Below are 23,120 nucleotides of genomic sequence, written 5' to 3' on the forward strand. Positions count from 1 at the left end.
TGAAGTCAACATACTAACACTGAGCTAGGGAAAAATTGGCTTTTAAATATGATTCTCCAGAAAGGTGGAAACATTTCCAGACACATGCAACATAAAATAGATTTAATTTAGATAAGAAACCAGGGCAGCAACTGATGATTTCATTGTCACCAGTTACGATCTGTCAACTATTTTCTTGATTAAATGATTTGCTGCCTGGTCAATAAAGTGTAAAACGGAAGAAAAATCAATCAGTGGTTCCCAAATATTTTGGACTGTCCACAACCCAAATAAATTATTTTTACTGTAATAGAGGAGTAAATAAACCAGAAATGATTCACACTTAAGAAGCTGGGATGCGAGAATGTGACCTCTCTTAAAAAAATATTCAAACCAATGTATCATTTATGGAAATAGCTGCCGATTAATACAACACTTGACCGTTAATAAATGTATCATCGCAGCCCTAACCTGACAATTCAGCATTTTGGGAAATATGAAGCTTCAGTCTGTAATCAGTTAGTTTAGCTTAGCATACACATCGGAAACCCTGGGATAAAACTTGCCTGTCTATGTCCGAATTCAACAAAACTGCTACCAAAACCTCTAATGATTTTTTAAAAAACTGTCTTTGCCAGGTGCAGTGACTCTGCTTGAGTCACCGCACTCTGTCAAGAAATGTTATAGCAAATCACGTAAAACCAAAACATTAATTTTATACATTGTCTGTTTGTGCGTATGTGTGCAGAAGGCAATCAATACAACCACTTTCCAGCTCAGCGAGCAGAGTGAAAAAACACTACACATGCCAAGTTTTCCCTTGCTGTGTGTGTGTGTGTGTGTGTGTGTGTGTGTGTGTGTGTGTGTGTGAAGGGTACACACTCACACACTCTTACACACTCACAACTATGCCCACATGCCTTTCAATCAGGTTTTATCACCATAGAGATACTGTAGACTCCTCCTTTGTGCACCCTGAAAAGACTGGAGCACTCAGATCTCAAACCACCACATTCACTGCAATTTGCAAAGGCTGTGGGTATGCATCTGTATGTGTGCATCTGTGCTCCAGTGGCACACAGAGAAAAAGGTCAAGGATGTGAACTATTGGTGAAACAAAAAGCCTGTGTGTTTGTTTCGGCATGTGAGAATCTGTGCATTCGTCTCTCCCTGCATTTGTCCCTATGTTTTGATGTTCCTGGCTCTGCGTGAGCTGCTTAACACATTGAGGTCAGTGGGTGTTGTGTTTCAGAGAAAGAAAGAGGTCAAATATTAACAGTGAGCCTCTGTGTTATCAGCAATCTCAATCAGTGAGGCAACAAGCTCCCCTACCTCTGCAGAAATGAACTGGCTCTCAAACACTGACTGTCAGGGAGGCTGAGTAAATGGTCGAAAATGTCAGCGTTTGAGGAAGTCAGAAAAACAGTCATATTTTTAGATTGGCCATTCATTTTTAACATTGTGCTGTGGAGCATGAAAGTGGTTGCATAAGCCCAAGAATCTGAGTGCATGCTGGAGAGAAAACACAAAAATCACCAAGACTGGATCATGTTTACCTGAAAGTGAATACATCCACTTTTGCTTTACCACAATCAAACCATTTCTTATCACACTGTTGTTAAAGTGTAAGCTTATTCCTAAATAGCACCTGAATATAGGCACCTCGTTTTCCTAAACCAGGCAGCAAACTTGAGATTTGCATATGTAATTCTACTTGGTCTGCATCCTTGTCAGTGTAGCATATCCAAATTAGTGTGTCTTTCTTTTTTGATTGACGCTAATACAGAGGCAACTTCAGACTATTGTCTCTTACAATAAATTACCCAGCAGGAGTATTTTTTATCTATTTTGCAGCAGGCATGTTGAGATTCTGTCTCCATGAGGAGCCTGGGTCCTACTGGGATGCTTACACTGACATAAATCAACATGGAGCACAAACAATTGTTTAAAATGAAAATTCCCTTGATTACTAAATCTGTGCAAGATTCATCTTTTTTTATTTTAAGATATATAACATTAAGAATGCTTACGCTGATTTGCCCTCACTGTCCAGCTTTACAGCGCTGGCACCTTTCTTTGCAAGAAGCGATGCCACCTTCTCCGCCTCGCCATGCTCCACCGCAGCAAGCAGGCGCTCGTCATTTTTGTTCCACTCATTGACCTTTAGGGAAAAAGAGCAAAGAGAAGAGGAAAATAAGAGATGGTGTAAGAGAAAGAGCTATAAAAACTAATTAATGGGGAACAAGTGGGTGGAGGACAATACTACATAAAACTCTTTGAGATATTAGTTTTGTTATCATTGTGATGTATCTATCCATGGTCTTGATTCTAAGAAGGATCCTAATCTCTAATAATAATGTATACATTCCGAAGAATGACATACATTATTATACATCAACACCAAAATTAGCAAATCTTACTCTGCAGCCAAAAAGACTTAGATGCCCTGATTGTGAGTAATGTTTCTCAGAAGGAGACAATGGGCCTCATTCACCAATATCTTCTTGGGAATCTTCTTAGATTCTTTCTTAAGTTGTTCTTAAGAGGTTCCTTAAGAAAACCCTACGTCAGATTCACCAACTCGTTCGTAAGCCTCAGAATTGTTCGCAGCTGTGTTCTTACATTGATGAAAGCCGCAGGAGCAATATATATGCCATTGTTTTGCGGGCCTTGGATGGAGAAATGCCACGTATAAATATGGTGGGGGGGTTACTAATTGATGGCATGTTTCCAATTTACTTGATTTATCTTAAATCATTGGCACATTTAATTTATTTTAGAATTTAAATTCTTTGTAAATTACCAAAAATATGAAATAAATAAATAAATGAATAAATATGACAGAATTATCACTGTAATATTGCATTTTATTGAACTACACTAGAGAAGAAAACACAACCATGCCAGCATTTCGGCACTGAAATGTGCGTAAGAGTACTCCTGAGTGTTCGTAGGATTTGTTCTTGCCTAAGAAAAAATCCTAGATAAAGAAAAAATTCATGAATGCCACAATCTTCGTAAAATCTTCGTAAGTGGGACTTAAGGACACATTTGTTCGTAAGAACGGTTCATGAATGAGGCCCAATGTTTTCTTGGCTCTGCAATGGCCCACACAAAACACTGGTGTCTATATGTGCGAACGCATGCACACGCAAGCACACACAGACACACACACACAGACACAGCATCCAGTGCAGGCATGCACACTTACACACGCTTACACAAACCAAATGGCCCCACATTTGCATCACTGACAGGCTGTTCAGATAGAGAGAAGTCAGCTATTGGGAAGCTTCAAGCATGAGCTCATAGAGACAGTGTTGCTACACTAGAGTCTGAAAAGCACAGTACAGCACAGCAAGCTTTAAAATCTGTACGCTTGAGCATTTACTTCTGGAAACCACATCTACAAATACTGTACATCTTCTTACAAACTACAATAAAAAACAAAATCACAAAATATCAGACTAAAAAAGAAGCCTGGCCATACACATACAGTATAAGCACACATTTGAAGGAAAACATATGTATAGAAGTAACATTACAGAATAAATAGTTAGAGAGCGGACTGACAAGTTGGTAGCATGACTTGATCACTCAGCTCTCCTGTTCATATTAGGCTGTAGCCGGTATTAGATTTGACCTGATAGCCTACTGACCTACACGTGATACCTGGGTGAACCTCTCTGACTCCATAAATACTTGCGATGGCAAACTGTACCCTATTTTGGGGAGAGCAATATGCCAACATGGTGATACATGGTGTAAATAGCCTCTGTGGCAAACACCCAGATGCAATTACTGCAATACATTTTGCACAGCTGGTGGAAAAATGTAAGGCTATAAAAAAATCCCCTCTGTCGCTCAAGAGCTTGGATGACCACTGAGCTCTGCAGCCTGCAAAGTCATTAATGAAAAAAACTAAATTGTTGGTGTTTTGAAAAACTAAAAATGAGATGACTAAGGGTGGGGAAACATTCTTGGTATTCAGGCAAGGAGCTCTGGGCAACTCTTGTAAAAGAATACCCACACACACTCCTTGTGATCCTGGCTTCAAAGCACTGAAGCAAGTGGTGAGATACTATTTAGGAGGCGTGTAAGACGAGAAAGTTCTCCACCAGACTGGAAATAACAAATAGAAAGACACTCAGCCCAGCACTGACAGAGACACGAGAAAGAGATATATGAATCTACCAGGTGCACTACCAAATCTTTGGTTGCACACTTCAAGTCTTCCCATAAATATCCAAGAGTAGTTTAGAGTTACAACAAAAAAGAAGCAGGATCAGGGAAAACCTTCCTTAATAACGCACACACAGTGGAAAGAATGTTATCACAGAATACTGATAAACAAGCCAGGATCCAAGAGTTGGGGAAAAAAAGTTTTAATAGTTTGACTGCACAATTCCTATATTATTATATATTCTAGTAATACGGCTAGCAATAGCTCTTCACTAATTACTAGCATGTTCATCAGTATCTCCAAGATACCTCTGCTGTGTCCACCTCAGTGATTCTGTATGCGCAGTGAATGTACTGTAAAATTTGTGAATGTTTTTCTAAATTTGCATAATTTTTGCCCTTAATGCAACATTTCTGTTTGTCGAAGTGATCTTGTTTATTTGTTTGCTTTTTATCTTTATTTGTATTTCCTTAAAAAGTACCTTGTGGAGTTTTTGACCACTAGTAGTATGACTGAGCAATGTGTTAACCATCCAGTCACAGTTTTGTATGCATCATATACGCGCACAAAGATGCACACACTGTTTGAACATGCAGACAAGGTGATACACATTCATCTCGCCATTTTCAGGGTATTCCACTGATGGGAAGTTGGTGGCGGTAATGTGAAACAAAGCAAAGTAACACACTAACACAGGTAAGGAAGAACAAGACTGTAAGCTAGCAAACATGGATGCAAACATTGTGTGATTTTAAATATTGAAAGATTGGGCTTTCATTTAGAGAAATATATATGTTCAACACACCTGATGGGCCTCAAAGTTACACAGAATGTGAACACTCCTTTAAATTGCAGTTGCATTGAAGTTTTTCAGCCACTGTACCTTTATCTTTACAAAAAAAGGACCCACAAAATTATGCATTTGACATGTGGATTGAGTTTTACATTTTCTGCATTAGAAGACTCCCTCCTCTGACATGTTCAGCATCTCTTCAAACATCAAAACACATTATAACACTTTCATTAAATAAAACCCTGAGGAGCTATTTCACACAGCAAATGCCATGTCATCTATAAACAGAATTGACTGTAAGACGAGATGAATCAGCACCTGGGTGGTTTACCACCTCTGCTAAACAATTTCCTGGGGTCTGGAGCAGAACATTCACAAAGGTACTGTGGGGATTGAGGGGTAAGCAAAAGTGGAACAGAGAGGTCAGAGAGTGCACGTCTGTCCATCACTATGATTAGTGTGCAGTGAAACATGACACAGCAGAAGATAGCTGCTGCTATAAAGCACATATTCCATATGGTAGAGGGGTAAGGACTCCTTGTTTTCACAGAGGTCAACTGGTCTCATGATTTTCATAGAGACAGTCATGTGTTGTTCAGTCAGCGTGCAGGGCACTGAGGCAACCAAATACTAAAAATAGGTACACTCCGGAGATGGTACAGGAGCCAAACAGAAAAAAGATGAATATACATAACTGAGGTATGACTGAACAAAATGGAAAGAAGTGTGAACATACATATGAACAAAGACTATGTTTCTGTTGACCTAGTTTAACCAAAATCTTCAAAGGGAATGTAAAAGGAACCTGGAGAGGGGTTTGTGTATATATTCACCACAACACACAGTGATCCTCTTATCATGTTTTGTGTACATCAGGAAGGGTGGGACTTGCTGCTGTAATTGAATGCTTTTGTGACCCGGAAACAGCAGCAAAACAAACCCAGTCCTGTACATGATGGACTGAATAACAGGAGCAGTCATGTCTTGTAGATTGCGAGTGCCTTAATTAACAGATGAAAAAATAAAAATAACAAATTCACTTAAAGTTGCATATGATTTTTCACTCGGAATTGATATTTTGAATATTAGCACAAACACTCTGAATTGAGCTAATTAAAACTGTAATTTCCTATATCTGACCCTGAGCTCTACTTATACATATGAAGAGCTGTTGTTAATGGGCACTTCTTGCCTGATCAAACCAGGCTCTTTAAGTTTTCTAAATAATTGAATCCTGCACTCTTTCTTAGTTTGAAAAGCTATTATAAATGTATGCATTTCTGTTTGAGTAACTGAATCTGAATTTGCTTTTCTAAGAGACGTTTTCCAGTAGGACAGGAAAACATCTCAGTTTCTGAAATGACTTGCATGTCACAAATCATAAAGAATGACATCGACCTTGAATGTTTTTATCTAAACTAGTAAAGTTCTCTGTGAGATGTCTTACAGAGAAAAAACATGAGCTTTTAAATGCACCATTCACTGAGAGTACAACCAAAGTTTATCTTTAAGATGTACCCACCCTGGATTTACATAAAAACCCAGAGTCAGAGCAAAGTTGCCATGAAATATGGTCAACCACACAAACCTGTCCAACCTAAGAGGGCAGTAAGAGGAGGAACATAGCAATTAGAAACTTAGAGTGCGGCTATATAGATGGAAAACCAGAAACAAGGTATAAGTGAGTGCAGCACTTAGACTAAGGTCCAGGGATTTGGGTACTGTGTACTTTGTTGGTTCAGAGCTTTGCACCATCATTAAAAACACTACCAAGCAGTTATCACAAGCAGTTCTCTGTGTACTCGCTTCAGTAAAGATTTCTTCATGCTGGCCTTGGTTGTCATTTGCTTTAAATCAAGAAACTGCAGAACATCTAGGGCAAAGAAACGATTGGGAAGACCTATCATACTGTGTTTCATAACAAAGGTTACACTCTGAAAGTTATTAAAAGCTTTTACCAAAGGTCTAAACTTTTCTGAACCTTCACTGTGTCGACAGAGAAGAGTCAACACTCCCTTTCCCTATCAAATAGAAATATGTATTGTTATTGTTTATTACCATGCTGGTTATTCTTACCTAAAGGGGGTTAAATGACAGACAAAGCAGTCTTACAACATCTGTACAACTCTGTGTACTTTCAAGTAGTTTCATATTGAGCAGGAATTTGCCTTGCACACTGAAGCGTCACAGTGGTCACGCTCGACTGCAGCCAGGAACAAAAGCAGATACATTTGTCAAGGACAGGAAATAATTGTCATTTTCACTGTAGATTAATCTGCTGGTTACTTTTTGTTAATGAATCAAGTGATCGTTTGGTATTTAAAACAAAAATAGCTGAAGATGCTCATAACCAACAGAGCAAAGTCATTCAAATAAGAAGAATGTAAGACTAGAAAAAGACATTCAAATTAGGGTGGATGACTTTTTTGGTCAAACCAAATAGTTTAATTCCTTATATGAGTGTGACACATCTCTACTGGACACGTATACAGCTGACATTTCCAGTGAGTTCTCAGCTCACAGTCTCATTAGCAAGAACTGCATGTGGGAGAGAAACTGGAATGGACTCAGACCCCCTACCAGGAGTCATAGAAAAAATTACAGGGGAAATACTGATGTACTGTATCGCATGATCCTGCCTAATGGCTTCAGTGATTTTAATAGGCTAAACAAAAAGTGAAGGGCCGTCACGACAGGGCAGCATGACACCGACGGCGTTAGAATACATTGTAATGGACAGCTTTAAGTGGAGCGGAATGCACTGCTCCAGTTTCGGCCTCATACACAACTACTGTCATCTCAGGAAGGTTGATGAAATAATCATGCGCTGGCAGAGGTGGTGCAAAATCAGCGCAGGACTCGCTCCAACAAAAAATGATTAAACAAAGTGTATTTAAAAGAGTTCTAGTTGGATACTAAATATGTTGTTACCCTGGAGAAAATATTTTGTGTGTGTGTGTACTTTTAATACCCTTGTGCCAAACCAAACAATAATGCACAGCTGGCCCTTGCTGCTGGCATGTGAACTATCCCTGAAGTCCTCATTAGAGCTGAATCGATTAGTAGACAAAAAAATAATGAGCAACTATTGTGATAATCAATTAATCATTACTTTTTCAGATTTAATTAAAACAATCATTAGTTGCCGCCCTCCTCTTCATGATGTGTAGCATGGACACAACACAACAAGAACATGTCAAATTTTATACAAACACACATTAAAAAACAGCTAAACCAGTGCACAACACATGAACTATAATTACTTACGTAAAGACAACAACTGCTTGTATTGAACACTCTAGGATTAGCCTACATTGGCTTGTACTGGACGGCATGGGTTTGGCCCAAATTGGTTTGAACCAGCAATAAGTCATGGGCCACTAATCCTGAGATTATAAACCACTGTGGTTCTGTGTGTGCCACCAGGAGGTGAAAAGGATCTCACTTCCTCTCTTGCTTCCAGTTTCCTTGACTGTGGCCAGCTGTCCTCTCTTGCTCTATCCGTCTGCCTGCCTCTCTTTCAGGTTCTTGTGCTGCGATAAGTGTGTTTACAGTGGGATCAGGGTGTGGACGGTAGTGTTTGTTCCCTCTCTGTCTTTAGCCTGACACTCATTAAGACACACAAAGAGTGAGCTGATAACACTGAGTGTTTCCTGTTTGTCCAGGCCTGAGGCTGGCTGCAAGGACAAGAGAGCAAGGAGCAAGAGAGGTAAAGGGGTATGGAAAAAAGAAAGCAGTTCATTAACTTAAACATGCTGTAAACATGCTGCGTAACCTCCCTCTGTGTGTCCCCCTCTCCTCATTTGTCTCACATGTGTTCTTTCTCTCTATAAGACTTTGTAAAGTAGTTAAAAGAATTTATGGAACCACAACTTCAAACATCCACTCATTACTACAGTTTTAGAATAAAGTGCAAAGAAAACATGCTCATCAAGTGCGTGTGTTTGTTTGTATGTTGTAAACCTAATATTTTTTGGGTAACCATTTCTGCTTGGACTGTGCTTCTCACAACGTCCTCAGTTCTCTGAAGTGAAAATAAACTAAGACTGGGAAACAGTAACACCTACCTCACGTTCTGTGTGTTTGTACAGTTCAGCCACCGACTTAGAGTAAATGGAGTTTAACAGAAAAACATTTACTTTAGAAAGCCCTTTGTATTTCCCTCCAAAATAGACCTAATAACATTTCTGTTGATCTACAGATTAAAAGGTGTTTGTTCTTCTTGGATTTTCTTGGTTGTCCTGTTTGACTTCGCTACGTTCTAAATCACTATATCTTTTTGTTGGAATTTGAGAGCTCTACTGTTTATTTTAATACAGATACTATAACTGATACAAAGTGGTGAAATCTTATAAAACGACATAAAACTACGTAAAGCATGACCTTATCCCAGGGGGCCTTTTGGATTGTTTTTGCCAATGATGTACATTTGTGAACTTGGTGAACTTTGGTGACGTTTAAAAAGGAAACACATTTCAAGAGAATCCTTTCCCAGGAAATCTAAAGATCAAGAAAACTTTATGAAAGGCAAAGCCAGGACTATGGCTTATCCACAGTAAAGTTAATAGAAAATCAGGAATTACTTTTCCAGATGTCTTGTGATGGATTACAGTGTTTTTTGAGGGAAATTTGACCTGACGGTGGCACTGCAATCGCTGGTAATTATATTCTGGGGATGAAAAGAATCCTGAACATATTTCATGGGGATCTGGCCAGTAATTGTCAGGAAATCTTGCTCTGGACTGACAGACTGACAAACCTGTTAGGTACTGTTATTAATTGGGCAAGAAGAATGAAAATGTTTGACATACAGAGGAAATAGAAGGGAAATAGAAGGAAAAAGACAAAGTGAAACAGGCCGGGTCAGGTTGTGTCAAGTAGAAAGGGAAAAAATAACAAAAGTGTCAAAAGATTATTACAATGAAAAAACAGGGAGAATACAGAGAGATGACTGAACAGATCATGGACACACAACAACATACGTTGTCTAAGGGATTACATTAAGAGATGAAAGATAAAGCTACAAAAATGTAAGAAGAAAAGTAGGTTAGATGGGAGGTAACACACACACACACACACACACACACACACACACACACACACACACTCAAGACAGACTTTACTCCAGAGGGAAATAACCTTTACACAGGTTACAAGAATATTCTTTGTGTGAGTGTTTGAGAGACAGTGGAGGGCAGTGCAGACAGGAAGTAAAGGAGAGAATGTACAAGTGAACAATGTACAGAACAGAAAGGAAAGAGACAGTGAAAGGGAGCAGAGATTGACACATCGACAATACTTCTGCCCTTTGATCAGTAGTGGCTGTTAACTTCAGACCCGTTATCTGAAACAAAGCAGATGCTCAAATGTCCTCAAACAATACATCCTTTCTCTCGGGCCACAGCTGAAACCGCTTACTGCCCTTTGTGCTACAAACACACATCAACACGAGCACACACACACACACACACACACACACCACAGTGGTTTACTAGACTCTGAGACTCAAACCCAGAATAAGAGAGTTGGTAGACAGAACTGTTAAACAAAGACCAGATGTTTGTTCTCATGGTGAGAGATGCTGCCTTGTATTTCAAAATACCGCCTAATCTGGACTGCATGTTTAGATAATACATTTTAGATAATTAATTTACACCATGAGAACATTTTCCTAATGTGGCACATTTGCATTAAAGTAAATGCAGTTATAGTAGCACCAGCCTCTCTTTTTTTATCTCTCAAAAAAAGTGAACAGTGGCAATACAGCCGCACGATACTGGAAAAAACTAACATTGGGATATTTTGTTTTTCTACAATATGAGGAAATAAAGGAATTTTCAACTGGTAATTTCAATAGTACTGTTTGATAAAATACACTTCCTAACAACTCACCCCAATCATCGAAGATTATGTCCAAACAACCAAAACGGTTCCAGTTTTGCTTAATAAATTGAACAAGAATAATCATGATTAGTGGTCCCCTATGCATGTCCAGTCAGGTAATTTACCTTACTTGACCTTGCACACACTGCAATGTCCACATTGCGATGTTGATGTTGAAACTATATATTACGCAGCCCTAGAATAAAAGAAAATAACAGAAGAAAACCCAAGAATTATAAACACACTGATGTGTAAAAATCGGTGGCGGCCCCCTTTACAGACACCGATGCGAGCCAAGTTAAACTGTGCCCTGATTAACGCACAATGTCTGCCAAGGGTGCTTCTTTATACTAAATCTGCCAACATCCAGGACCGCCAAACAGAATATCTGTGCCTAAGCTATACTTACGATAAATCATTTTGAAGGAATCAAGCAGCTAACATTGATTATTTGTAAGATGTGATTTGTTCACCAATAATATGCAAAGGAAATGTTAATGTGCTTTGCATAGCGCCTCCAAGTCTGTTCTTCAATTGTTTCCAGCTCTACTCTATTTATGTTTATTATTACTGAGATTCAGTCAGTGTTTACATAGATTTTTCTTGGAATACTACATGCAGTGTAGTGTCAGCAGGAGATAGATGAGACATGTCTCTCAAATGAAAGGGCCTGTGCCAAATAAAGACTTGTGTTCACACTTCAAGTTTTTCAGAGAACAAACCATGAAGATAATTCTGCCCAAAAGATGGTAAAACTGTTTATTTCTTAGGACACGATGGTAACGTGTTATTGTTAAAAAAGTCTCTCAGCCTTTTCCCTGTTGACAGCACATCAACACTTTATTAAGAGGAAAACAAGAGGAAACCAAAGCCCATCATTTGCCTTCACTTCTCTTTAGAACTGGAGCTTGAAAAACTCACTCAACTACATTTTCCTCTGACTTCTCTAAATACCTTTTATTTTACTGCCTAACTAGTGGTCCTCTTATAAACAACTCTTGGAAATACAGCAACACTATGAGGTCACCATGACTCTCCAAACTGAAATCCATTGTGCCCCTTTACTCGTTCACAGATGTTATACATGTAAAATTTTAGCCAAGTATGTCCTTTGCTTGGTGCAGGACAGACTTCTACATTGTTAGAAGATGCAAAAAGAAACCAGCCTGCGACCTACAAAAATTATTTTCCCTTAATCTGCTTATTTCAAAGCTCAAGGGTTGGTGCAGAAGTCCAGCATGGGACATTTATGGGTACAAGAAGACCTCCAGTAAAAAAATAGCCCTCGTGCAACACTTCCTCCTGACACAAATAGCCTTTCCTGCCCTATAAATAAATACTGCTGGACTTGGAAAGCAACCAGGCTCATTACGGGTTGAGGGCTGCTCATAAAGTCAGTTGAGTAGGGCAAAAATATATCCCTCACTTTAGTCAGAATAGGCTAATTCATGCACACTAACACACACACATGCACACAGTGTACAAAGAGTCAAAGGCAGTTTCACTGATCATTCCGTTGTACTCACAAGACAAAACTTTATGCAACAATCTAAAACAGGAAATAGTGTACAACTCCACTCTACTTCTCAGCTGTGGCCATAAAACTGTCTGTCACTTCCATCATTTAAAAATTATGAGACAGAACTAAAAACAATTCTCACAAGCGCTTGTGAGCAACAACAGTTCGCGGAAGTGCACTGCAAATCAAGCTGGCCAATGCCAAAAGTCTCTCATAGAGGGAAAGTTCTCAAAGTTTTTTCAGGTGAACTGGGTCTAACCCTCCCTCCATCCATCTCCTAGCATGAATATTGTTCCAGTTGTTCAGCAAAGGCCAAACTAAACAACCCGTCTGGACCAAACTGGGGGTGGGGGACTGCCTTCCTGCCCTTCTCGCCCAAATAGGGTTTCTCCCCTCCTCACTGTCATCCCCAATCTCTCATCCTTTTTCGGCTCTTGTTCCTCATTAATCCTTCATCATTGTCTCTCAACTCTTTACAACCTTTCTCACAACCTTTCATCTGAATTCCCCTCATCAAACTTATCTGCTTTCATCTATCTCTCTAGTGCTGCCATCTTTATCAGTGATTAGTTGTGTGTGACAGCTAGTTCACCGGTCTAATGAGTCATTCTAATCTGGAGGTACAGCTACTGATAAATATGTCTTAAACAAATTCTTATAAAAACAAATGCACAAAAATACACAGTTGGCTTCTACGACCTGTACTGTGAATTTTTTTTAAGGCCCTCCACCAGTGAGCACAAAAAAGTAGTGTGTTGCCTCTCCATGTCCCATTTATTACTTTCTTATTAAACCTGCTGTGTTAGGCAAACCCAAAACACTCAGTTACAATGTTGGCAGCTGTATTTCTTTTCTGTCGTTTGCGATTAGTGCTTCTCTCAATCGAGCCATTGTTATTTGTGCTTTCTTAGCTTAGCTCCCTTAGTTTAGCTAGCCAGCTAAATTTGCGTCAATCATCTAAGCCTGCATACGGCTAAGTTATGGACATGCAGTGTGGAGGCCCTGCGAAGACCCTTTTAAACTCGGTACGTGAATATATGTTCAACTAGATGAGACAGTTGGAGGTTGCCATCAGATCAATATCGTCATATTCCAATTCAGAAGACAACTCCCTAATACAGCTGCAAACAAGCACCTATGCATCATCACCGATTTCCTCACACCCACACCAGACAACAAACAAGCCCATGTACAAAACACACGCCTACACATAAATGAGCATGCAAACACATGCATAGGAATAAAGATCACACCCGCCTGCTTCTACCAGGCTCAGTGCTTCATGTACTTGCTGACGAGCAGGTTTCCTGGCTGTTTGTCTGTAGTTCATGCACACAGGCGATAAGGAATAAAGAGATCCCATGGGCAGTTCCTGTTTTAATTGGATCCATGTTTAAACAGGCTCTAAGCCATTTTCCTCTGCCTTTCCCTAGATTAACAAGACCAAGTCTGTGTTTTTAACATTCTTTTGGTTCTGTTTAGGGCTTAGCTATTTAATCTTTCTTTTCATCATCGATTATTTTGCTAGTCATTTTCTCAACTCATTACTTGTTCCATAGAAAACTGAATATTAATGAAAAAAGCTTAGCACATTTTCCCAAAGCCCAGTAGGACAAATGTCTCAAATGTCTTGTTTTCCCTGACCAATAGTCCAATACTCCTACAAATCTTTATGTACTATAAAACAAAGAAAAGCAGCAGATTTTCCCATGAGAGAAGCTGGATTGAGAGAAAGTTATTTTTTATCAAACTGCTAGATGGAATCTAGCCCTAGGGTTACACACTAAGGGGGACCCAAAGTGGATCTGCCACAGATGATTATTTTCTTCTGATTATCTGATCCATTATTCTGTCCATAAAATCTCAGAAAACTGTGGAAAATGTCCTTTCCCCTGTTCCAAAGTCTAAAGTGCCAACTTCAAATGTCCTTAATCTCTAACCAGAGAGAGAAAAGCAACAAATCTTCATGTTGGTGAATGTGTGGCTTTTTTTTGGTTAGAAATTAATTTAAATGACTGATTATCAAAAAGGCTTCTGATTCATTTTCAATCGTCAAATTGTCAATCGACTAACTGATAATCAGCTGATAGTTTCAGCTCTAACCCTAAACCATGGCTTACAACATGCAAGTGATTGGCCAGCCTCTTAAATGTGAATCTATCCTTGTTTCTTTTTGGATGTAATCTTGGAACTTTTAACACGCCAAACATGATGAATCAAGAAATAGTCAACAGATTAATCAATGATGAAAATAATCCTTAGCTGCAGCCCTTCTGTGAACCCATATTACCCTACATTCTTCTTGTGAATGGGCTCCATATGTATTTTTACATCAGTGTTGACACTTCCTGCAGTTTCCCTGGTTGTTGATAGAGTCTGAATACACTGTATACCTAGATATGAAATACTAGAGGAAGTGTGAACAGGGCCAGAGTTATCCCTTGGACCACTGTACTATCTCCTGCTGACAACACAACACACACACAAAGACTGGCACCCTTCCTCCACCTCCTCTCCCAGATTAATGTTGGGTGTCCCTGAGGTTTAACTGTCACTCCCAGTACTAATACCCTTTCACTACAGCCAGCCAGAACAAACCATTCCATGCCAAACCAAGTCAGAATGGGCCAAATCAAACAGAGCTGAGGGGAGATACTTGGGGCTCTGCTTCAGTTAAAAACAAACCCGCGATATTTGAAGGATTACTGCATTTTGGTGTTACCATATAATGATTTTTATTTCACAGCAGTATGCTTCAACTTTAATGGAAAAAGTAGGCCGTTACATTTTTCTCTAATGGCAATATCGTCCAAGAAGGCGGGGGGAATATTTATGGTTTTCTGTTTTCAACCACACAGTGCGTTATTTAGAATTCTTCTCAGATGATCATCATGTGATTTCCTTAGCTGTGCTGCTCCAGTTAACAGAGCAGACGCATTTCATAACTTCTGATAAGAACGACTCCATTCCTTCCACATTTGCGCTGCCAAATTCAGATTTTACATTTTAATGAGTGCCAGCAAACAGTAGATGTACAGGTTTAGTCTCCAGTGTCATGTAGCTTGGATGAATTGAAGCGATGAAACAGCTGTGTGGAGTGAAAGGAGCGTAATCCACATATCAATTAGACACAGAGAGACTGGAATGATTAGTGGAGTGTGTGTGTGTGTGTGTGTGTGTGTGTGTGTGTGTGTATGCGCGCCTAGGCTGTGGGTACTAGTCAACCTACATGGATGTGAAAGCGTGTATGTGTGTGAGAGTGTATGTGTGTGAAAGCCTTGAGTAATCCTGCTTAGTCTAGCAGCTGGGGGAGCAGATTTAAGCATTGTGATAGTATGAAGGGCTGGGTGAGGGTTTAATACTACAACTACTGTCAACAGCAGAATACACACATAATAATCGAGTGTGTGCAAACAACAGTACAGCAAGTAAGTAATGTGCTTGGTGGTAGAAGTAAGGGGCTGAGAGCAAGATAGCAGTCTAAGTAAATTAACTAATTTAGAGCAGCCCTGCTAAAACAGCAGGGACTGAGTCATTAATGTGGTCTCAAAGGGTCGACGCACACTACAAGATTTAATTAAGATGCCTCAAACTAATTTCACATGACTGTTTTTTTCTGTTTTTAGAATGGTTTTCTACATTTTAGAGTGTGACGCTGTTTGTTTATTATTACAGAGAACCTCAATAACTTTATTTTCTTCTCAACCAAAATGTGTTGACAACAAGACTACTGACAACTATTAAGAACCAAGAGCTGGATATGATTGTTTGTTCAGCACCAGAATTTGAACATTTAATACAATAGTAGAAGAAAATAAATGTTTTAAGTCAATACGCCTTTCAACACCACGGCCAAAACAAAATAATTCCTAGTTTGTTTTTCCTTTTGTTTTGATTTGTTTTTGGAACAAACAACCTGAACACAGTGATAGAACAGACAACACAACTGAAAACATGCCAAGACATACAACATTATTCTAAAGCTGAACATCTGAAAACTTTATATTTCTTTATTTTACTCAAAGTAAATTTAAAAAAATATTATTTTAGTATCAGTACCAAATCGCTAATTATATGGTAAATCTTGGTCTTCTTGTATTCAAACTACAGGTTATTACATCTATGGATTTTGTTGCAGGGTTATCTACTAACGTTAGCATGCTAACCAGTTAGCCTGTCCTAAAGTTCTAGAGCTGCAAGATCAGTTGATTAATCAAATAGTCAATTGAAAGAAAACATACAATTTTTTGACTATTGTCCTTTTTCAGGCAAAAAAAAAAAATCAAGAAAGATTTGTGGGTTCCAGCCTTTTACATTTAAGAATTTACTGCTTTTCTTTGTCAATTAGTGAAATGAGTCTTTGGGTTTTGGACTTTTGTTCGGACAAAAGAAGTAAACTGATGAAATCACTCGCAAATTAAGTGAAACTGATTGACTTGTATTGTATTAAATCACATTAAATAAATAAATTCTAATTTGAACACAAAAGAGAACGATTCTTACTGACACTGTCAGTGCACGTCACAGCAAAACCATTTCTGACAGGTGATTGTTCAGACATGGCTGAGACAGAATGCTTGTAAGTCTCTGTGGCTGTTCGCCAACCCCATTCCCAGAAACCAGATTACACCGTCTGCTTGTCTTTAACACAGTTCACATATACACAACACACTCACATACACACTCACATACACACTCAGACACAGAAGCCACCTCATTAAACTGGCTGTTTGGCCAAATAGGTTGAGCCGAAATGATCCACACAAATCCCAAAATTTCAGTGATATCTTTCAAACACATATTCAGACAGACACAGACAAACAGAAACAACACTCAAACACAGACACAAAGTCTAGCAGAGAGACATGCAAACATTTGAGAATACACACACACACACACACACTTAGAATCAGAATTCCTCTGATTCATTGTGACCTTGCATAACTACAGACCTGCCTACAATGTCTGATAAAGCAACACTGGCATTACTCTCTTTTAGGTACAGGCATGCACACAATTTGGTGGACAAATTTGATGTGGAAAAGTCAGACCATGACACGGCCATTATGACCCCAGTGCAGAAGAAAGACAAATGTTATTACCGCTGCTGCAAAATCTGTGAGAAAAATCACACATTCAGTTCCTCTCCTTTGCAGCAATAAAGCTGTTTTATATCAGGGTTGGAAATGCATGAGCACCTTAAGTGTAGGCGGCATTTTCACACTACTTAGCCTAACAGCACATTAACAGTGCAGCATTTGAGAAAGTAGATCTGCTTAACCTGGTGACACATTCTGCCGAGTCTGCCTGGCTGTGCCGTTTTAAGATAGACTGCATGTTTTTTCTACTGCCAACATATTTTCATATAACATTTTAACATAATAAGAGGTTCTATTTTTTTTAGAAATAGAGATGGTTGTTAAGCTACATTTGTGTTGCACTGATGTGAGCGCTAGTTTTCATTTTAATGCATATATATGACAAAGATAGCACTCTGCAGTGCACTTCCTCAATTATCCCTTACACTACAAAACTCACCAGTATTGTAATATAGTAATTGGTGTATGTGTGGTGTGAGTGTTTTTCTTTTCGTGGGAGTTTGTGTGTGTGTAGTCTCAAAGGATCAGACTGATAATCTTCACACAGCCCGACCTTCACATCTTTCCTATCAGTTCTGTAGCTGGCACAATCTGGTAAAGCAGCCTAATTAATAACACAGTACCTCACAACAGATATCTTATCAACACCCTTCAATAAAATATACTGTTACAATTCTTGTGAAAGAGGAGCAATAGAAAAATTCTGACTTCACAAACTGTAATAGTTTGTGCACGGCCAAGGACAGTAAGGCTCTGCAGTGGGCAATTAAAATTGAAATTTCAAATAATTTGAGAAGAGAAACTAATCTAATCTTATAAAACTGCGACCCATGCATGAATTTGACGAATATACAATCACGGTTTTAATTTCAGTCCATATCATCCAGCTCAACATGTAGCCCTTATACTGTCCGTTTCATATTACAGTAACAATAATAATACATCTTATTCTCTCTTCCAGTAACATTTCTACCTTATTTAGGCCTCTGTTGAAGAGCTGTTTGAGTAAAAGGTTTGGCTGCCTGATGCATTCAGTTCACTGGGCTGTAGGAGGATCTTCAAAGTGAAACATTCAGCAATGGTTTGACACTTAAACACAGATTCCATTACACATTATCTGTTGATATCTTGACTTCATAGAAAAGCTATTTACTGAGAGATTAAGTTTCTGTTATTTTGTTTGAAAAAAAATAAAGGGCTGGTTTTGGAGGGGAAACATTCCTGGGTAATCTGTCACTGACACACACAGCCTAAAATAGCACCAGGGAGATATTTTCTTTCTATTACGGTTGTTCAGGGTTTCTATAAAAAGCAGTGGAATGACTATTGCCTCAGAGGATAAACACGCTGGCCTGTGAAACACTTTTTCTTCTGCATATCTTAATCATGACCATTAATTTTAATCACCATGTGTGTGGTGCACTACAATGCTGGCACTGTTAACTCAGGATCCCTCTGCATGAAAAATACTTCTCAAGTTGTTTGTTTGTAAGGGTATATCTATGGATCTTTTTATAAATAAAAAAAAATATATTGTTGTTGTATATTTCATAAAACTGCCCGAAAGAAAATGTAATATCTAATTTCAGTATATAGACACAAACACTGTTTTCTGATTAGAGCACATAATCAATACACACAGTGTGTCACACATCATTGAGGGTGTATATTGACCTGGACGATGGAAAGGGCTTTATATGAAAAACAACATACAAAGAAATAGAAATGCTTTTGCCGTCAGATAACTTATGTAATTCTTTACAGCAAAACATTAATGCCTCATTTCTGACATTTTATGATATCATGTGTGCACTTTGAATGCATCAAAACTCTTGACAATAGTTTTAGATGTTTGACTGTGACTATACAACAGTCCTTTCCCTTTCTAAAAGCATCCTAAAAATGCATGAAAATGAAAATGGTGGTTCATTACATTTAAGAGCAAACCAAAACATTATCAGATATCCAAGCAATCAAAGTGCAACAGTGTATGTGGGTGTGAGGTCTGCAAAGGCATGCATGACTGCAAATGGCTTCAGTCGCGTTCCTAAGCAACATTCACATCCACTGCTCTTCCCTTTCTTCTCTCATGCCGCCTACGACTGGCTATTTCAGCGAGGACAGGCATTTCACTTCGAAAGCATCATTCTCAAACAATTTTACAACTCTTACTGTAACAGCACAGGTTTTGACTGGAAAACACCCAGTAAAGGTGAGACAGCCACCGTACATTTCAGGCACCAAGGAGGGACTATTGTGACCTTGCAGCCTGAACCTCGACTGAACATTTTCCAGGACAATGGACACTATTGTACTCCCCACATAGCTGACTGAATTTGCAATACTTTACAAATATTAGGCCACTGGTTCGTGTCAAATTGAAGGATAACATGAAAGATTAAATCAAAGACCAAAAATGGGAATAAAATTAGTTGTCTTTTCTGTTTTTTGATATGCATTTGTCTCTGTATTCCTTATAAACAGTTTTAAATATATAGTAATGGTAATTTAAATTTGGTCTCTCTATACATCCACACACTATTTATGCCTTGCAGTGTATTGTGGCTATAATTGAGTAAAAGCAGGGATGTACTCCACCTAATTCTTCCTCTGCGGGACAGTCTCTCTCACTCTGAACAGAGCATGCCATTTATTTAACCAGAGCACACACTTAATCTCATGGAAACTGTCTACATAAACCAAGTGTCTCATTTAGTTGGCATTCTTCTCTCCATTGGCCAACTTCTCTACTTCTGACACTCCCTCCATCCTCTTAAAACTTATCCCATTCATTCAGCAACCCTCCAGACTTTTCCTGTCTGGCATTTGGCTCTATGTCATTACGGTCACCGTGACAACAGATGAGTCAGCCGCTGTGGAGACGCCTCACTTCCTGTGAGTGTAGAGTGTCATAGACCGAATGAATGACTGAACCGACATGTAAAATTTCCTCCCTAAACACTGATTCATAGTCAGCAGCGTCCAATCCTCCTCTGGAGATATTTGTGGTCTTTGTAGGATTAAAACAATTCACATCACACTGTACAGTCACCTCACTAAGTGACTTAACATGTCTGTATAAAAGTGTGTCATACCGCTAACACCATATCATCAGGGTTTCTCAAGTTCATGACCCCATTTTATGTCCCATATCATGATGGCATGCTCACTTAGACCCGAGATGGTGTCATGCCAAATTGAGTATGGCAAACTTTTGGATGGAGCATGGAAAAAGAGCATGGAGGGAGGAAGCTCTTACTGGATTATACCAATATTGTGATTTTATTTTATTTATCTTTTCACTCAAAGCTATTTATTTTTTCTAGAAAAGCAAAATATCAACAAGCTGCGCGGTGCTGCTGACTCCAAGTTTGAGAAATTCTCCCATAAATCATCCGATACAGCCATGCATACACAGACACTGACTCTGCCATGCGGACGTACACACACACGATTGCATGTACACATACACGCTTTACGCAGTCACGAACATGTGTTGTAGTACTTACATCAGTTTTTCTAAACTTGGCTTTAAGGCTCTTCATGTTCAGTCCGGTCCATGCAGTCACTCACTCAATCACTCAGTCAAGGCTGCAAAGAAAAGAAACACAGATGTTGAAGCTTGGCCTCAGTGACGTTTGCTTCCATTTCAGATGTGATTTGGTGTTTCTAAAAAGACTAAGCTACCTGACTAAGAGTGTTTTGCAATGCTGTATCCATACAAGTTACAGCACATATGAGGTTTGATTTTGCAGTGCATTCACACTGGCAATAGTCTACTCTACAGCACTAGTAAATCAACATTTTCTTCATAAAAACTAAAATATGATGTTTGTTGAAGCCTCATCAGCAGCACAACTTCTAGTACTACACTGCGTGACATAAGCAAATGTGGAATATGTTTTGATCACACGACTCTACACTCAAGCTGTAACACATTTAACCATCCCTCACAAATAATGTGTAATTTTGGCAATGGATTTCATACCACATGCAATTCTAATTTAGACCTGTTGCTGGAAACGGTATCCAGCTTTTTGTTGTTTCCTATAAGGATGTTTTAAATCACCACAGAGCCCTTGGGGATGTGTAGCAACTGTATTATAGCGCCTCAACTGCCTCAAGCAATTTCCGACTTTTCATGCATGAAATGTCAATGATTCTTCTGAGTACTCCAGTCCAAATCAGTCTGCCTACTTTGTTCATTATTATCATTGCCATGGTCCTCTGTGTATGCTCATATTCCAACCAAGAGCACCATGTAAGCAATTTGAGCCTCTTTGCAATTATTACTGGCAGTTATGTCATGAAAGGATAATATTTGCTCTACCGCTTTTGCGTCTTTGCATTAATTTTACTGTCTACGACATACATAACAGCTGACTTGTACAGACTCTTGGTCATGGTGTTGATCACTGGTGTGATTTAAACATACTGTATACACACCTACTTTCTTCGAACATGTTGCTGATCAGTACTCTCCCCATTATTTTTTCTTTACCTAATTTTAGCTTTTGTTGATCTTGTTCTTAGCTGTGTCTACATCTGTGCAATTACACCATGAGCAATGTAAAACCAGGGTCACATTCCTCGTGTGTGTACACATACTTGGCAATTAAAGCAGATTTTGATTTCGATTTAAAACAGTCACAAAAGCATAAGTGAGAAAGATTTCTGAGACTTTAAGTGGGCAGATACCTATGTGTTTAATAAAGGAGCTGTACTGGAAGTGGGTGCATCAAAGAAAGCCATGTCTGGGCTCTTCTGGCAACATTCAAGCCATTCAGATTAACCTGTATTGGCCTAGCATATTCATAGAGGCACATTTTCTGTGGACTCTTGATGAGCCGAGCATTAGCAAATGGGATCAAAACAACAACAACAACAAAAAACAGATTCATCACACAAGTAAGCTAACTTTACTAGTGAGTCCATTGTCAAACTTTCTATTAGAGCACACATGAGGTCATGAAGTGTTACAACAAACAGTTCGGAGCTGGGCTTATCAAGTTGTTACCTGTCTATATTTGCATACCGTTCCACAATCAATGAAAGCTACAGCTACAAACATCGTTAGAGCTGCAACTCGTTTAGCACAAAAAAGCATCAAACGCGCGCCGTCTGTCATTGTACACCGAACACTTAAACGTCAGATCAGATTTGAGACTGCTCCCGAGCGATGTGCCGTTCAGACTCACGAACAGTTTAGTTGAGGCTTTTGTATGAAAAGTAAGAAAAAAATGACCAGCCATCATTTCGTGACCAACAACTGCTGCTAACATGAAATGAAATGACTGGACACACACTTACCCGGCTCTGTGCTGGGAGTCGCGGGAGGAAAAAGAAGCTGACACACAACGGCTTTTTGTGCCAAAAACAGATTAGCTACCGAACCGGTGAGAAAACAACGAGCCGTTGTTGAGCTAAGTCGAGCAGGAGGATGCATAAAGGAGGGAAAACAGTGTGTCGCTGCGAGCTACTCACTGGCCCGGCTCGGCCCATATACATTAAAAGTTGTTCACGGACTCCTGCCTGCCTGCCTGCCCCCCTCTCTCTCTCTCTCCCTCTCTCTCTCTCTCTCTCTCTCTCTGCTGCCCGGTTTAGGAAAGTGACGTCACTCCTCTCCCAGCGCTCTCGTGACCGCGGCGAGCGAGCCCTCTTGTG

At 39.2% G+C, this 23,120-nt stretch overlaps 1 protein-coding gene across 2 annotated transcripts in view; it reads right to left on the reverse strand.

The window, feature by feature from the left end:
- rai14 (retinoic acid induced 14) overlaps positions 1 to 23,033 on the reverse strand; it is a 38,583-nt gene extending 15,550 nt beyond the window's left edge. For both annotated transcript variants that reach the window (XM_030436079.1, XM_030436078.1), the window contains exons 1-3: positions 22,767 to 23,033; positions 20,966 to 21,047; positions 2,010 to 2,140 (exon numbers count right to left, since the gene is read on the reverse strand). In XM_030436079.1, coding sequence (XP_030291939.1) covers positions 2,010 to 2,140; positions 20,966 to 21,001 — 167 coding nt within the window. In that variant the 5' untranslated portion in view covers positions 21,002 to 21,047; positions 22,767 to 23,033. The remainder of the gene's footprint in view (positions 1 to 2,009; positions 2,141 to 20,965; positions 21,048 to 22,766) is intronic.
- Positions 23,034 to 23,120: the final 87 nt, after the last annotated feature.

Source organism: Sparus aurata, chromosome 12, assembly GCF_900880675.1.
Source record: "Sparus aurata chromosome 12, fSpaAur1.1, whole genome shotgun sequence".
Lineage (NCBI taxonomy): Eukaryota > Metazoa > Chordata > Actinopteri > Spariformes > Sparidae > Sparus > Sparus aurata.